The following is a 19168-nucleotide window of genomic DNA, read 5'->3' as shown; positions in this document are numbered from 1 at the left end:
AGTTCAAGACCAGCCTGGCCAATGCAGTGAAATCCCATCTCTACTAAAAATACAAAAATTGGCCAGGTGTGGTGGTGGGCACCTGTAGCCCCAGCTACTTAGGAGGTTGAGGCAGGAGAATCACTTGAATCTGGGAGGCGGAGGTTGCAATGAGCTAAGTTCACACCACTGCACTCCAGCCTAGGCAACAGAGCAAGACTCCATCTCAAAAAAAAAAAAAAAAAATGATATGACCCACAAACTACAATCAAGTAGAGTAAGACAAAGCATCTCCAAGTATACCATCAGTTATTAGGCAATAACATGCAATTTCTAAAACCTAACTTAAATGCAGCTTTTAAAGAAATTTTAAGTATGTCAGTTTAGCCACATTTATTGAATAAAGTTAGCCAATGGGTGCCTCTTGAAAATGAGAGCTCTGGGGAGTTAAAAAATGTAAAGTTCCCATTTCCTTTCTGTGTTAACAAAGCCAATTATAATCTTTACTTAGCATGCAGAAGTCAACAGAACAACTCAGTATTTCACCAAATTAAAAACAAGAATTATATTAGAGAAATGAAACCCAAAAGAGAAACGGTCACATAACTAACCTCAGTCAAGGAGTTCTTGCAGTTATTTGAAGTCTGTGGGTTTGAAGTAGGAATTCTTAGGGGGCATTTTGGGAATATATTTTCTGTTGAGTCCTATACTATTAAGATTTTCAACACAAGGTAACTCTGGGTCTGGCCTCATAGGAAGAGTGCTGAGAAAATATTTCATCCGTTCTTTCTCCATAAGGAGCTTGGTGCTGATCACTGCTATTTTCTTATCCGATCTGTAAAGAGAGCAAAGACAAATGCTTAGTATTTCATTTTTCCTTGAATGATTCTTAGTGACTTGCATTTTTTGAAAAGTTGCCCTTAGAGTAAACCAAATTACCCACTAAACAGTGTTTTCACATTAATATGTGTGAGAGCATACCTCTTGTAAGTAATTATAATTTTAAAATCATTCTAAATAAGTGTATGTGTTTCTAAGGTGATTTCTACTGAACAAGCAGTTCAAAGTAGACAGGGAAGAGAAATGGCTATCAGTGATGTATGGCTCAGTAGGTAACCTAGCTGCCTTCTAAAATAGCTCTACTTGTAAGATTCTAAAGATTCCTTTAGAAATATTTGTATTTAAAGGGTAACTATGTGGGAAAAGGATTGTGTTAATTTGCTTGACTATAAGAACCACTTCATTATAAATAATTATATCAAAACATCATGTTGTACTCCTTAAATAATGTAGATTAAGAAAACTAAAATGAACAAAAATAATCTAGAAATACTTGTGTTTAGTAAACTAGTTTCATGTTTCACCCTTGTACATTTCACCCATTATCTAAGAACACTTAAGTATTTGGCACTGAGGAATAACTCAGAGCAACAACTCCTGGGGTAGAACTAGACTGGTTGGTGATCAAAAAGAACTAAAACATCTCTGAAGGCAATTAGCCCTCAACACTGTGACCAAGGCACTGGAGGTGGGGTTGTTCTTTCTGCCTTCCACACACCCCTTCAGGCTGAACAAAGTGTTATTTTTGAACCACCTTGTGGATTACACTTCTTTTCATTCCTGTGATAATTATTCCCTATTTCACAAGGATGCCTTTATGTAACACCTTGAAAATGTTATGCAAATAGTCTTTCTTGAGGCACCCTCTAGTGATAACACCTAAAGATCACAATCAAAAACAGTCCCTGCCTGAGTGCCAGGATGTGCCCAGAGTAGCAGTATCACTTGACACTTTGGGTTTAGGTTGTGATCTACCAAAAAATAAATTAAACTCGTTAATATTTCCATTTAGGGAAATTCTGACAAGTAATTTTATAACAAGATCACTTTGTTAATCATAAAGCTTCAAAAATACTTAGCGAAAAAAACTAACAGGTCAGGTTAACTACATGAGACTTTTCAGGGGAAAAAAGCCACATAAAAACAAAAAAGGAGAAGAGAGACAGAAACTATCCTTGATGAACATTTTAAAGGTAGGATTATTTACTAACATTATTTTCCAAAATTACATTATCAAATTAGCATTCACTTCCTACTGATCCCCTGAAGCCATCTCACTAAAAATTATGTTTTCAAAACAAATTAATGAGCTTAATTCATTTTCTATGAGTATATGTTTTGACTTACTTCATTATTTTTTCTGAGATGGAATTGTTAGCTCTCAATGCTACTGCAAAGGCTTCCTTATATTCTTCCAATTCAGTTGTAACCTCTTCATAAGCAGTTTTCATTTTGGAGAATTTACATTCCACATCTTTAACTTTGAGTTCCTTCTTTTTTAGTGAAGCCGTATTATCCTTGTTTAACTGCTCTAATTGTTTTTCAAATTCTGCTTGTTCCTAAAATGAATGAAAATACACTTTTAAAACAATTATAAGTTAATTACCATATGTTTGTTGCCTTTCATTTTGAATCAGTGATTCAAAGAGCAATTTTGAATATGTTAAAAAGAGGCTGAAGCTTAAAATATTTATCAGCATTATCAACAAAACTAATAACTGAATTCAGAATTAAGTCTGATTTATAAAAATTTGAAATCATAATTATGTTAGTATTAATGTAATCTGGTCCTATAAAAAGTAATAGAATCCACTTATAATTTTAAAAAGTGAACAATGAACAACGTAGCTTAAGACCAATTCAAAAGTATCATATAATTTCTAAATCACAGTTTTCTCTTATGCCAACTCATCTTAATCATCAAATCCCCCCTTTTACTCTATAGTGAGAATCATTACTTTGAAAGACTGATTTTGTTATAATAATAATGGAAATTTAAATATTTAAAAGGAAAAAACATCACTTTTTTTTCTAGAACTCTACAAAGGAAATTGCCATAAGAGAGGCAGAGGAAACACAATATATACATATCCAAAATATAGTTTGCAGTGAAATAAATGAAAGCCCATTACAGATAAACTTACCTGATTTTAAAACCTAACCTGTAAATGGATTTCTTCTAATTTTTCTATTGCCTGCATTGCCCTTTCATCCAGCTCCGATTTATATTCTTGTACTTTACCAAGTTCTACCATATCTTTTTCCATATGTGTCTTAAGATTTAATACTTCTTTTTCCAACATCTTTTTATCCTTCTCAAGTTTTTCACATTTCTCTTGTACTTTTCTCATAGATAATAACTCCTGATGAAGAACTTCATTGTCTTTGGCCAAATTGACACATTTTGAAGATACAGCTTCCTTCTCGGCCATAAGATCATCAAATTGCATTAATAAAATAATAGAGCTTGATAATGAAGTAGGCTGAGAATAATCTAATACAAAACCAATAGCAAATTTTGAAATGCATTGACTTGCATTAAAATGTTATCTATAATGCAGTAGATTCTTCAAATGTGAACCCTTAAATTACTCAGAATTTTAAGAACAAAGTTAAAGCTACCATGAGTCACAAAAATATGCTTTACTATCATCATCTTTGCCACGGAACTTTTGCACTTGCTTTTACTTTTATTTTTCTAATAATTCATTTTTGTTCCTCCTTAAATGGCACTAAGTTATCTCTTAGTAAAAAGTGTCTAACCCTCTTCCCTCATCATCATTCCCCAAAATTTGTCAAAAAAACTTTCAGAGATATCATATTGAGTTATTTAGGCCAAAGTCAATAAATGGCTCTCAGAATAAAACTTTGAAAATAATATAATACTCTACGCTAGGCATGGTAGCTCATGCTTATAATCCCAGCACTTTAGGAGGCTGTGGCAGAAAGATCACTGGAGGCCAGGAATTTGAGATCAGCCAGAGCAACATAGTGAGACCCCCATCTCTACAAAAAAAAAATTTTTTTTTAATTAGCCAGGCATGGTGGCTCAGGCCTGTAGACCAAGCTAGTTGGGAGACTGAGGCAAAAGGATGGCTTGTCAGAGTTCAGGGCTGCAGTGAATTATGACCACATCACAGCACTTCTGCCTGGATGATAGACAAAGACCATATCTCAAAAAAACACAAAATAATGAATCCTGTAAATAAGAATTCTGATACCATAAGCCTTTCCCCAAACTGCACAGGTTTCATGCTAATTTGAATTGCATTTTAAGAAGTAATGATTCTTGGGGTAAAGGCCATAGAATACAGCACCCAGAAATAAATCCACATATTTACAGCCAACTTATTTTGGAATAAGGTGCCAAGAACATACATTGGGGAAAGGACACCCTCTTCAAATGAATGACACTGGGAAACTATCCATATGAGAAATGATACTAGCTTCCTATCTAACACCATATAGCAAAATAAACTCAGAATTGATTGAAGACTGAAATGTAAGGCCCAAAATTATCAAACTATTACAAGTAAACATAGGGAAAATGCTTCAGGACATTAGTCTGCACAAAGATTTGTATAGGTAAGACATCAGAAGCATAGGCAAAAAACAAATGATAGACAAATGGTACTACAACTGAGTGAAGAGAAAACCTGTAGAATGGAAGAAAATATTTTCAAGCTATTCATCTAATAAAAGACAAATATCCAAAATACACAAGGAACTCAAATACCCTGACAGTAAACAAAAATAATCTGAGTTCAAAACTAGGCAAAAGATCTGATTAGATATTTCTCTTTTTTTTAAGAGAAAAAAAGAAATACAAATGGCCAATAAATACATTTTAAAATGTTCAGTATCACTAATCATCAGGGAAATACAAATCAAACCTACAATGTGATATAATCTTGCTCCATTTCAATAAATGGCTATCATAGAAAACACAAAAAAAAGTGCTGGTGAGGTTTCAGAGAACAGTGAACTCTTACATGCTGTTGGTGGGAAGGTAAATTAGCGCAGCTACTATAGAAAACAACATGAGGTTTTCTCAAAAAATGAACAATGGAACTGCTGAGGGAGCAACCCCACTACTGGGTATTCAGGCGATAGAAAAGAAAACAATAGATCACAATGATACTTGTCCTCATATGTTTATTGTAGCACTATTCACAACAGCTAATGTATAAAATCAACCTACATGTCCATCAACAAATGAATGGACAAAAAAATTGTGGTACACATACACAATGGAATACTCACCATATAAAAAAATGAAATCCTCTTACTTGTAGCCACATGGATCAGTCTGGAGGATATTACGTTAAGTGCAGACACAGAAAGATAAATACTGTACATTCACACTCATGTGTGGGAGCTAAAGAAAAATTGAGGGCTGGGCAACATGGCTGATGCCTGTAATTTCCTAGCACTTTGAAAGACCGAGGCAGGAGAATCACTTGAAGCCAAGAGTTCCAGAGCAGCCTGAGCAACATAGAGAGACATCTCTACAAAGTAAAAAATCAAACAGGTGCAATGGTGCACTCCCATAATCCTAGCTGCTCAGGAGGGGTGAGGTCAGAGGATCACATGGGCCCAAGAGTTTGAGGCTGCAGTGAGTTATGACCAAATCACCCTCTAGTCTGGATGACTACAGTTGCCCAGAGCCCAGACTACATTAGCAAGACCCTGTCTCTTAACAACAAAAAAGCTCATAGAAGTAGAGGAAGGGAGTCTGGTTAATGGATACAGAATTACAGTTAGATAAGAGGAATGAGTTCTGATGTTCTGTGGCATTGTAGGGTGAATATGGTTAACTATGATTTATTGAATATTTTTAAAAAGCTAGAAGATTTTGAATATTCACAATTCAAAGAAATGAAAAATGGTTGAAGTAGTAAGAAGTAGTAAACATGCTAGTTAGCTTGATCATTACGCACCATATAAATGTATCAAAATGTCACTCTATAGCCCATAATTATGTATATACATATCAATTAAAACAAAAGAGAATCTATATTCATCCCATTAAAAGAATAGAATATGGGTCATCCTTACTGATGGCCTTCTCCAAATGAATAGAATGCAGTACAAGGGATACCATGTGGCTTCCCTATCTCATCTCAGACTGCTTTCCCTTCAAACTCAGCCCCCAGATTGTGAGAGAGATCAGTCCACAAAGACAGCCTGGGAGTGCCAGTGTCAGTGTTCATGCTGCCTGCCCCAGCCAAGGTTCCAGCCAATGGCCAGCATCAACCATCAAACACATGGGTGAGCAAAGCTTCAGATGATTCAATTTCTCCAACTTCCTAGGGAAGCTTAGGGGAGCAGAGGCAAGCTGTCCTGGCCAATCTTTTTCCAAACCACAGGTTCATGAACAATATAAATGTTTTTCTTTTAAGCCACAAAACTCTGGGTAATTGTTAGAAAAATAAGTTTAAAAAAGAGACAACAGGAAACATAACTTATGTAGCAGAAAAGAGTCTCCTTTAAAATAGGATCTAATAAATGTTGAGATTAATTTATTGATGAGAAACATTATTGAGAAGCAGCAGATAACCAGGAGAGAGATGTAAGCTGCTGAGGAGGAACTTTTCCTAAAACCCCCTTCAATTATGAACTCTGATAACAAGGCAAGGGTGTCTCCTTACAATTTCCCCACAAGTTAGGAAATAAGACTGTGAAGCAAGAAGACGTATGATTTGAAAAACAACTGGAAATGCTTGGTTACATAACCAAAATCAGACATTTACCTGATTTCAATTAATGAAAATTCTAAAAGAAGAAGCTTTGAGTATTTATTAATCAATCTAGTATTCGATTTTCATTTTCCTTTTTCTCAATGAGGAAATAAGGAGAAAATTATGGAATGACTTTTACTCTTCACAGAAGTAAAATAAACATAGCATACTTTGAGTGTTAAGACATCAAATGCAATTTCTCCTTTACCTTACTTCACATTTGTTTGTATGGAGACGTTAAGACCATCCCATCTCTATATTATACCACAATGCTTCTCTATAGCACACAACTTGGCTCTGAAATTTTGAAATTCAAAATACTAATCTACTATTTGTCTCTGATAAATTGCCTGAATATTACCTGATTTTTAAGTGCTGCACTCCTAAAACTTTTTCTTGGAATGAGTTAAACTTTTTATTCCAAGAATCCTCTACTGAGCTAGAAAGCAGAGCTGTGCATCTCTGTTTCAGTAAAAGGAGGTCAATACAGAAACTGTGGTTTCTGAGAATGCAAGATCTGCGCCAAGAAAAGGATTAGCCACAGTGCTACCCAAGAGAACCAGTTACCAGGTGGAAAGAGGATCTGCAAACTGAAAGATGATGACTTCACTTGATTTCCACTGAGGAAAGCTGGCAGCTCAGACTTAAACTTCTCCTTCTTGGATGGTAAACATCTATGGATGATTCTATGAATTATAATGAGTTAGTAAAACATAAGGCACCAAATAGTACACTATGTCAGCAGATTCTGTGACCAAAATTTACTGAAAATGAAACTATAGAGGGAGGCACTGGATAAGAGACTAAGGGTTTGAATGGAGAAAAAAAGAAATAGTGTGTCTTGTAAGGCTGACTTCCCATCATGTCTTAGAGTAAGTAAGTTATAAGCTGGCCACAGACTCCTTTGAGATACAAAAGGTGAAGTTAAAGATATTCTACTACATTTAATTTTTATTATGACATAAGATAACTGGTAATAGGCAACATGATTGAAAAAATTTTCTCATTAAATTTGATTTGGTCCTGGTATAAGAATAGACATAAACTAAGAATAAACTAAGAATTGATAATCTAAAAATAAACCTGCACATTTACAGTCAATTGATTTTATACAAGGTTAACAAAAAAACAGAATAGGAAAAGCATAGACTTTTCAATAAATGATATTGGAACAACTGGGTATCCACGTGCAAAAAAAATTATAAAGTTGGACTCTCACCTAATATCATATTTAAAAATTAACTCAAAATAAAACAGTTAAATGTAACAGCTAAAACTATAAAAGTCTCAGAAGAAAACATTGGTATAAATCTTTGTGAAGATATAAAGATGGATAATAAGCACATTAATAGATGCTTAATGTAATTAGTCATTAGGAAAATGTAAATCAAAACCACCTTGTGGTATCACTTCACACCACAGGATGAAATCTTTGTTCAATAAAAAAAGAAAATAAGTGTTAGGAAAAATGTAAAGAGATTAAAGCCCTTATCCAATGCTGCTGGGGATGTAAAGTGGTGCAGCCACTTTGGAAAATAAACTGGCAGCTCCTCGAAAGGTTAAGCATGAAGTTACCATATGACCCAGAAATTCCAGTCATAAGTATATACTCCAGAAAAATAAAAACATATGCAAGCACAAAAACTCATACATAAATGTTTACAGCAGCATTATTATTATTTTTTTTTTGAGACGGAGTCTTGTTCTGTAGCCCAGACTGGAGTGCAGTGGCGTGATCTCAGCTTACAGCAACCTCTGCCTCCTGGGTCCAGGTTCAGGCAATTCTACTGCCTCAGTCTCCTGAGTAGCTGGGATTACAGGCATGCACCACCATGCTCAGCTAGTTTTTGTATTTTTAGTAGAGACAGGGTTTCACCATGTTGGCCAGGATGCTCTTGAACTCCTGACCTCGTGATCCACCTGCCTTGGCCTCCCAAAGTGCTGGGATTACAGGTGTGAGCCACCACACCTGGCCTATAGCAGCATTATTAATAAGAATCAAAAACTGGAAAGAACCCAAAGGTCCATCACCTCATGAATGGTTACATAAAATGTTTGATGCATCCATACAATGGAATATTACTCAACAATAAGAAGAAATTAAGTACTGATACTGATAGAAGCAGGAGACAGCAAAATGCCTAGGCAGATATGGAAGGGTCCCCGGAGAATCTCCAGGCACACAAGTGTCTACACCAGATAAAACATCTGGTGTAGATAAGAGAACCTGCACAGGGGCTTGCCTGGACATGCCAGTAGCAGACTGGAGGCCCACATGCACTGGGGAGTTGGGGTGGAGCCACCAAGAATTCACGCCTTATGCAGAGGAGGAGCCTGGCCTCTTCAGCTAATGTGTGCTGGTCCTGGTATTCAGTTGTGAGGTGGAAATCTGTTTGCAGGACCCCTCTCTTTGCCGAGAGCTTCCCTTTCACTTAATAAATTCTGTCCTTTTCACCCTTCAATGTGTCCACATGGCTAATTTTTCCTGGTCATGAGAGAAGAACCCAGATTTAGCTGAACTAAGGAGCAAAAGCCCTGCATCAATACCTGCTACAGCACAGATGCAGCATGAAAAATTATGTTAAGTGAAATAAGCCAGTCACAGTAGACCACTTGCTTTTTATTTCAGAGACTTATAGGCAAATCTATACAAAAAAGGTGAGTGGTTCCCTAGGGCTGAGGGAGGAAGGGAAAACTAGTGAAGATAGCTAAATGATGTGGGGTTTGTTTTTAGGGTGATGAAAATATTCTAAAATTGATTGTAATGATGATTACATAACTCTCTGAAAATACTAAAATTCAAAGACTTGTATATTTTAAAGGAGTGAATTGCATGGTGTGTTAATTATTTCTCAATAAACCTGTTACACCCTGAAATTTATTTGGTACTAGTGATCTGGAGACATGGGCTGCTTGGTTTCAGATCACTGGCCAGGGTTCAAAACATAAGAGAATCAACAGCATGTCTTTTGTATAGAAAAATATATACATATATATATTTTAAAGTATCCTTTTTATTAGTATCAAGTCTGTAAAATTAAATGAATAATCTTTCACTTCTTAAAGCACTGAGAGATTTATATTGAGGAGCAAGACCTTGTATTCTTTTGCCCCAATTTCTATCTAAAGGGTCTGGGAATCACACCCTTCAATCAAATCTCATCAGATGGGTTTTATTAACTCTTATAATGTGGCTTACTTTCTAACCTGATTCTGGCACAGCATCACAGAGAGAAGGAGCTGAAAAAAATCAAAGTATTTTACCCCCAAATATATAGTTTTTGACATATTTTGAAATGGCTGTTGCAGGGCCAAGAGATTCAAATGGCCGTACAAAGCTGTCTTTTGTGGGGGAATTTGCATCTGTAAGAAGTCTTCATTAATGCAGCCCAATCTCTCCCCTTCTAGGTCTTCCCAGATCTAGGGAAGATTAACTAAGATCCTGATGCATTTAAAGTCTGAAAAGATATATTTACCATCTATTTTCTCTGAGGGCTGCCAGCTAGGAGGCTTCATCTACATAATAAGAACCTTAACCTCCATAATGACCTTATCTTAATTAAGGCCGTCCTTTATACCTATTTCCAGTTTTAGACAACAGATTTTCTTTATCAATTGTCACCTAAAGAATTCTTAATACCCACCTATGACTTGTTAGCCCCTCTTTTTGATGTCCCACTTTTAGGCTGAGCCAATGTATGCCTTCCTCATATTGATTTATGATTTTCCCTACAACTCTGTCTGCTGGAAATGTACAAAACCAAACTGTAATGTGACTGTCTCATAAAACATTCTCCAGAGCTCTTGAGATTGGGTAATCCAGGGCCACAGTCACCATACTGGCTCAGAATCAACCTCCTTAAATGTATTTTGGCCGAATTTGGGTTTATCCATCATTAATATTTCTCCAAATTACATAATTTTAATCCCCAAACTGATTTAAAATTACCTTATGTTTAAATATGAATTATTGTATTATAAAGATAAATGTATTTGTATGTTCATTGCAGCATTATTCATAATAGCAAAGACATGGAATCAACCCAGATGTCCATCAATGATAGACAGGACAAAAAAATGTGGTGTATATACATCATGGAATACTATGGAGCCATACAAATGAATGAGATCATGCTTTTTGCAGGGACATGGATGAACTCGAAGCTGTTATCCTCAGCAAACTAATGCAGGAACAAAAAACCAAACACTGCATCTTCTCACTTATAAGTGGGAGGTAAATGATGAGAACACAAGGACTTGAGGAGGGGAACAACAAACACTGGGGCTTGTTGGGGTCAGGAGGGAGAGCATCAAAATTAATAGCTAATGCCTATGGGGCTTAATACCTAGGTGATGGATTGATATGTGCAGCAAACCATCATGGCACACATTTACCTATGTAACAAACCTGCACCTCTCGCACATGTAATCTAGACCTTAAGATAAAATAATAATTTTTTAAAATTACCTTCTGTTTTAGCTTCTTAAACAGAATATCCATTTTCAGTTGATCTGTATTTAAGTCTCCATGGCAACTGAAGTCTTCATTTCCAAATACATTTAACATATTTATTGTCGTTTCTAGGCATTTCTTACATCTGCAGAAATGTAAGAACTAGTAAGTCAAGTATTTTTAAGAGTAAATATTTAATAATTGTTTAAACAGATATTACGTTATGGCATATCAAAGAAACAAATCTATAAACTATGATCCTCTCAGTTTCAACTGAACATAGTTTGAAAGCATTCTATATGAAATTATAGTCTTAGATAAATAATATGAAGAACAATTTTATGGCATGTATGGCAGGTAAAGTGATATTATAGCCATACAGTTTTTGTTGTTTTTTTTTTTTTGAGATGGAATTTCACTCTTGTTGCTCAGGCTGAAGTGTGATGGTGTGATCACAGCTCGCTGCAACTTCTGCTTCCTGGGTTCAAGTGATTCTCCTGTCTCAGCCTCCCAAGTAGCTGGGATTACAGGCATGGACCACCATGCCTGGCTAATTTTGTATTTTTAGTGGAGATGGGGTTCACCATGTTGGTCAGGCTGGTTTTGAACTCCTGACCTCAAATCATCTACCTGCCTTGGCCTCCCAAATTGCTGGGATTACAGGCATGAGCCACCACACCTGGCCTAACCATACAGTTTTTTATAAATAAACTATTCATATCCATTTTGGTATGCTAAGATAAAATAACATATTAGTAAATATAAGACATAACCAAGAGATGAGTAACCAAGATTAAAAAAAAGTAAAACACATATATGTTTGAGAAAGACACAAAAATACATTTTGATATCCGTTGACCACAGTCTATAAGAAGAAAAAAAAGTACACACAAAAAGCACAAGGACATTATTCAATGTAGAAAAAGAGAAGTAAACATCTTTAATGTCTGAATTGAGGAGAAAAAGAAAACAGGCAGTTTTAGAAAAATGGAAAGGTGGAGAGAGATATGTGATGATTTAAAGACTTTGAAGAAGAGATCTAGAGATCTTTACTGACATAATGTCAATAAAATGAAAGATACAAAACCATGTAGAGAAAGGCAATGACAGAAAAAAGTTGATTAGAATCAGAAAACCAACTTAAGTGCTCAGTAAATACATAGAAAAGTAGCTGCGTTCAGGGCTTCAAAGACACATTCCATTTTTTTAAAAAAAAATCTGTGATCAAAACATGAATGCTCATTTTACTCTTTTTCTTTAGGTTATACTTTTTTTATATATAAAATTTATTTCTGTAAAACAGAAGTTTAATAAGATGTATACTTCATGTATACAATGGAGGTACCCACATAAAATGAGTAAATTTCCATGATATGTTTTATATCTAAAAGAAAAACAAAGAAGCAGAAACAAAATACAAGCTATATATGAAGATAAATTTTGATGTTAAAGAAGGACACAAATAGGTCTTTAAAAAATTTGAATGCAGCAGAGAATATTACAAAAGGAAGAAAAGATGACCAAATACAGCAAAAATGTCTTCAGAAATAAAAGTTCAAACTAGATAATGAAGAGTGCACTTGACATTACATGTCAAAGCATTGTCATTATTGTTTTCAAAACCATTAAAGAATATGTTGCTAAGTGCAGTGGCTTATGCCAACTTTGGGAGGCCAAGGAGGGTGGATCATGAGGTCAGGAGTTCGAGACCAGCCTGACCAACATAGTGAAACCCCATCTCTACTAAAAATACAAAAATTAGCCAGGCGGGGTGGTGCACCCCTGTAATCACAGCTACTCAGGAGTCTGAGGCAAGTGAATCACTTGAACCCAGGAGGCGGAGGTTGCAGTGAGCCGAGATCATGTCATTGCTCTCCAGCCTGGGTGACAGAGCCAGACTGTGTCTCAAAAGATAAATAAATAAATAAATAAATAAATAAATAAATAAAAATAAGTGTAATGTTTTGGCATTCAAAAAAATTTCAGACTGTGTTCTTTTTTTCACATATTTTTAATATAAATTTTTTCATCCCAACCTCGCCCCAGCAGCTCAGCTGACTCCAACCCCCTGTTTCTCCCCTTCCATCAGACTCTATGACATATGGTCTCATCCAGAGATCTATTTTTCATCACTTATTTTGTTTTTATACTGAAATTTGATTTTTCAAATAATTTCAACAAAAAAGTCCAAGGGTCATGGACTCCCGCTCACATGCCTATAAAGTTGTGAGTTTCTGAAATACATTTAAAAATAGAATTCATTTAATTATGAAAATGCAGACATAAAATGAATTTGTATCAAGGTTTCAGTCAAGTAAAGTTAGAGTTAAATCAATTACTAAATGGTTAAAATGTTCTACAATATGAAAACCATACCCAGTTGCCTCTTCTTCTAATTCATGATTTTTCTTTCTTATTTGATCTACATTATAGTCCAGTGATGATATTAACTCAAAAAGTTTTCCGAGTTCTTCATGTTTTTCTTCAGGCTTGAAAAAAAAGTGTTTAAAATTATTTTTGTAAAATCTAGAGACCCTCTTCTATCTTAAAAATATTATTTCTCATAAGTTGATGAATAATATGTATTTAGACAGTTGTATAAATTGCATTTTATAAACCTGATACCAATAATGACAGATTTCAAAACTAGTCATTTTCTGAAAACAGCTAAAAAATATTCACACTTTCATCATTATCTTTTCTGAAATTTAAACTGCCAAAAATGTTTGTTAAAAATGAGAGTTTTTTCTTTCTTTCTTTCTTTCCTTTCTTTCCTTTCTTTCTTTCTTTCTTATTTATTGATAAATTATTTTATGATTTAAAAAAAAATGAGAGTTTTTACACATAAAATACTAAGGGTTAGTAAGATAAATTAAGAGTAGTTATATTTATATTTACATTTTAGTTTTTAAACATGCTCTAGAAACATTGTCATTAATAGTTTAAGATATTCCAAGTTAAATTACATCTTACTAAGATGATTTTTAGAAAACTCTTATCTAGTTCCCATTACATTTTTGATCCTCATCTGTCTTCAGGCTGAGCTAAATACTGTCATTCTCTGTAAGTATTCACCTGTAGGTTTCAGTTTTTCCCTGTCTCTTAACCATTTCTCTTTAAACAAATTTTATTTTTTCTCTAATAAACAAATAATAACTTTTGTCTACTTTTTGTGGCTTTTCTATTATCCTGTTTCTCCCCTTCCATTGGACTCTATGACACAGGGTCTCATCCAGAGATCTATTTTTCATGACTTATTGTGTTTTTATATTGAAACTTGAGATAAACCAGTGCAAGGCTCCTTAGAGCAAAATCTAGATAACAGACATCTGGGTTGCTTGGCAAAGGTCATGTGTAATCCTAAGTTATGAACCTGTCACAATTTAATTAATTGTTCTGCCTCTGTATTCATGCTTTCACACCACTGTAACTGTAAGCCTGCCTCAAGCTAGCCCATCCCATTTTTGAAGTGTGTATAAAAGTCAAGTGCTGTCTTTGTTCTGGGCCCAGTTTATCAGATGTTGAGTCTGCTGGGTCTGAGTACACTCGATAAAGACATCCTCCTGTATACACCCCAAGGTCTGTCTCTGGTCCTCCTGATTCTGCAACAGTGTGATCTCCACTCACTGCAACCTCTACCTCCTGGGTTCAAGCAATTATCCTGTCTCAGCCTCCCGAGTAGCTGGGATTACAGGTGCCCACCACCTTGCCCAGCTAATTGTTTGTATTTTTAGTACAGATGGTGTTTCACGATGTTGGCCAGGCTGGTATTGAACTCCTTACCTCATGATATGCCTTCCTCGGCCTCCCAAAGTGCTGGAATTACAGGTGTGAGCCAACATGTCCGGCTGCTACTCCTCTTTTTAAATTCTCTCATAACTGCTAAAATCTCAAAACATTAACCCGGATTCCCTAATATAAATTTCCAGCTCTGACCTTTTTACTGAGCCCTCTTCCCTCTAGTACACATATTATAGACAATATTCTCAACCACACACTCATACATTGCTACTTGGTGCAGATTACTTTTGTAGATAGTGAATCTTGTCTATTTTATGTTGATTCTTATGGATGTTACTTTGAGTACAGTGTTATTTTCTAATCTTGAAGGGGACTGTCTCACCCTTAGGATATTCACCAGTATACTTTGTCCGTCCTTCCTTCCTTCCTTTTTCTTTCCTTTCCTTCTTTCTTTTTCTTCCTTTCTTTCTCTTTCTCTCTGTCTCTCTTCTCTCTCTCTCTCTCTTTCTTTCTTCTTTTTTGGACCAGTATACTTTGTCCATTTTTTCTTTTTCTTTTTTTGAGATGGAGTCACACTCTGTCATCCAGGCTAGAGTGCAGTGGTGCCACATCGGCTCACTGCAACTTCTACCTCCTGGGTTCAAGTGATTCTCCTGCCTCAGCCTCCCAAGTAGCTGGGGCTACAGTTGCACACCACCAGCTAATTTTTGTATTTTTAGTAGAGACAGGGTTTCGCCATGTTGGCCAGGCTCTTCTTGTACTTCTGACCTCAGGAAATCCACCCACCTCAGCCTCCCAAAGTGTTGGGATTACAGATGTGAGCCACGGTGCCCAGCCCTTTTTTTCTTTTATAATGAAAACTTTCCCATAAGAAACAGATTATCAATTGTTTGCCTTTGTTTTCTTTTAAAGAATTTCCTTTTCCATAGAGATATGGCATGATAAACATCTTGTTCTAAAGTTTCTTTTGGGGGACACTCAACTATGTCATTGGGAAGCTCCAGTCAAGTAGAGATCTCCCTTCCTCCTAATCGAGATTCTTCATCTCAGAATGGTGTCCACCAAATGTCTTAATCCAGGTAGTCTCCTGCTTAGGAATTCATGAAATAAGAACCTCTGGAGAAGTTAGAGGCTATTGATTGAGATGGTTTAAAGCTTCCCCTTATTATATGTTTTACTCCCAAGGCAGACATCAAAGTGGCTAATAATTCTATGCCTGATGTCTAACTCAATTCTATGGGAATCTATACAAAACATTTTATTTATGAGACAGTGTCTCGCTCTGTTACCCAGGCTGGAGTGCAGTGGCTTGATCACCGCTCACTGCAGCCTTCATATTCCAAGCTCAAGTGACCCTCCTACCACAGCCTCCAATGTGGCTGGGATTACAGGCATGCACCACCACCCCTCAGCTAACTGTTTAGTTTTGTTTTTTTTTTTTGGTAGAGTCAGGGTCTCACTTATATTGCTCTGGCTGGTCTCAAATTCCTGGGCTCAAGCACTGTTCTTGCCTCAGCTTCCCCAAGTGCTAGAATTACTGGCATGAGCCACCTCACCAACCAGGTGTTCCATGGAATGGTTTGAGAGGCAGTTCTACACAGAAGCCAGAAGGCCTGGGTCTGAATCCCAGATCTATCAGATACTAGCTGTGTGACCTTGAGCAAATTAATTTTCTGTGTCTCTGGTTCTATATCTATGAAATGGAGTGAATAATACCATCTACTTCACTGGGATGTTGGGAAGATTAAACCAGGGACTGACATGAAGCACTTAGAAGAGTACGTGGTGCATGGTGAGCTACAGATAAGATTTGCTTAGAAGCACTTAGAAGAGTACATGTACATAGTGAGCTACAGACAATATTTGCTATTAGCGTGATAATTTTTACTGTTTTTTATATCTTGACCATTGTATGTTTAGACAGGTGGCATTCCAATGGAAGTGGTCTCCTATAGCTGCACTGAATCATCCTTCACACCACTGAAAGTGGCAGCAAATGGGGAGCATATAATTTATAGCTTACTTTTCTCTCTGTGTGACTCAGTGGGCAACAGTCATGTATGTACTACAATGTAAACAGCACCTCCTGGATTGAGTAGTACATAACGGACATGACCAGCAGAGACAGGCTGAGCCACGGAACTGAAAACCCTGGACTCTATTGCTAAATCAAGGCTTCTGAATCCCCTCCCAGCAGCTGTTGCTGTGGCACTGCCTTCACGAGTACTCTGCTGAGCGCTCAGATTAAGGGGCTGTGCTATCCTTCATCAGACAAGCTGCAGCCAGAACTGTTCAGTTGACAAACTGGCAACCATCCAGAAATACAGTTTGGCTACATAGTGAAGGGAGGCAAATTTAGATTCTTTTTTCATACTGAGAAAAACATGAGCATTTGATTGAACAATTCTCCTCTATTAGACTAATTGGTTTTAATTTCATATTTAATTGCTAACAATACACTTAGAATAAAAGATTTACTGTGTTAATGTCTCAAAGAAGAAATAATTGGTATGGTATATTTTGTTCTATGCTGAAAGCTGCCAAGCTAAAATATTTTCAATTTATACAAGGATAGGTGACATGCATGTCATATATTATTTTCCCTTTAAGCAAATTTATGTTGACAAAATTATCTTCCATTAAAAATTAAAAGCCATGTCAAACTAAGAGCTAAGTTGTTCTGCAGACTGGAAAACAAGTGCTTAGATGTAAAGTCAGTGAGAGAACAGTCAGAGAAAGCTTCATGAAGAGGAAATTGCCTGCCAGGTCTGAATGAATGAGGCTAGATGAGCAGGAACTGAGAAGGCAGGAAGGACAGCATGGGTAAAACTGGTGCTGACATCTGCCCAGTTAACTCTGAGGATAAAGTCCAATAGCAGGGAATTAAAAACATATGTCCATACAATAACCTGTAAATGAATGTTTGCAACAGCTGTTTTCATAATAGCCAAAAAGTGGAAACAACCTAAAGGTCCATCAGCTGATGAATGAATGGAAAACTGGTGTAGCCATGAAATAGACTATTACTTGACATTAAGAAGGAATAAACTACTGTTATGTGCTACAACATGGATAAAATTCTGTAAACATTCTGCTAAGTGAAAGAGCCTGTCAGAAAGACTTCATATTGTATGACTCTATATATATAAAATATGCAGACCATGCAAATCTATGGAGACAAAAGTGGATGGTGGTTGCCTACAACTGGAGTAGGTGGAGAGACATGGAGTGGGGTTGCAGTCATGGCTAAGAGATGTGGGGTTGCTTTTGAGAGTGGTGAAAATGTTCTAGCATTGATTGTGCTGATGACCACACAACACTGTGAATATACTAACAGACACTGATTTGTACATTTTAAATGGTTGAACTGTCTGACATATGAATTATCTCTCAGTGAAACTGTTTTTAAAATCCCATGGTAGGATCCAGATAATTTTCTGAGCTCTCTATTTTGGATGTACATACTCTATTAGATCTGAGTATTTCTATGCCATTACAGTATATTTTAAATGAAAAGAAGATGAAGGCAATGCCTAACTTTTCAAGTAGTTTGTAAATTAACCTAAAACGTGTGCATTTCAAAGAACAGTATGATGGCCTTTCTGTACAAGTTAATCTAGAATCCATGAAATGAATAGGCACAGCTTCTGTGTCCATTCACAAAAGTGAAGAAATAAGACAACTTTCTGGAATATTCCATTAAACATTCTCTTCTGACTTAATCTGGCTTGCCTCACCAAGGCATTAAGGAAATTATCTAAAAATACTGTTTAACAGGAAAAAAGTCAATTTTCTGTGAGGAATGATGTATCATTCTCAACTTTCCCAAGAGTAGATATTGTAAGAGAAAACATATGCAACTATTTTTCAAAATGGCAGGACAAGAGCCAGAGTTGAAGAAGTAAGTACGTTATAAAGATAATAAAATGGTAATGATCAATTATAATGAAAATACAAAATCAAGCTGTCCACTGAAATTAGTATCCTAAAACACTTTATATTATTCAACCAGCTACAGATTAACTGTCTACATGTTAAATTCCATACATACTTGACTTTCTACTTGAAATAATTTCTTCTTTGAAGTCCGTGTCTCATCCAAATTAATATGACAATATGATGTACCTTCCAGTGGAGACTCTGACATTGAAAATTTTTTAAGGTGATCAGCCAGTTCTTCTTGAAGTTGTCTTACAATCACCTGACAAAATATTTTTGTTACCAATTTTATAAAGTACCTTATTATTAAATTATGTTAATCATATTTAACTCTAGCATACATACTTTGAAAATTATTACCACACACACAGATTCACTTTCTTTCCCTTATATGTATACTTTCTTCTTTATTACTGAATTCAGTGAGGGACATAGAAGTTTTTATCTTCCTGCCAAATTGGTATTCTCTTACATG

At 35.9% G+C, this 19168-nt stretch overlaps 1 protein-coding gene across 1 annotated transcript in view; it reads right to left on the bottom strand.

Moving 5' to 3' along the window:
- Positions 1–19168, bottom strand: part of LOC472988 (ankyrin repeat domain-containing protein 18B-like) — a 77103-nt gene that overhangs the window by 19925 nt on the left and 38010 nt on the right. Inside the window, 7 exon segments of the mRNA XM_063788490.1 lie at positions 591–653; positions 655–814; positions 2167–2378; positions 2982–3265; positions 11031–11158; positions 13390–13502; positions 18806–18957. Coding sequence (XP_063644560.1) covers positions 591–653; positions 655–814; positions 2167–2378; positions 2982–3265; positions 11031–11158; positions 13390–13502; positions 18806–18957 — 1112 coding nt within the window.

The sequence above is a fragment of the Pan troglodytes genome, chromosome 11 (assembly GCF_028858775.2).
Source record: "Pan troglodytes isolate AG18354 chromosome 11, NHGRI_mPanTro3-v2.0_pri, whole genome shotgun sequence".
Lineage (NCBI taxonomy): Eukaryota > Metazoa > Chordata > Mammalia > Primates > Hominidae > Pan > Pan troglodytes.
The sequence above is the reverse complement of the archived record's forward strand: the minus strand, read 5'-3'. Positions and strand labels throughout refer to the sequence as shown.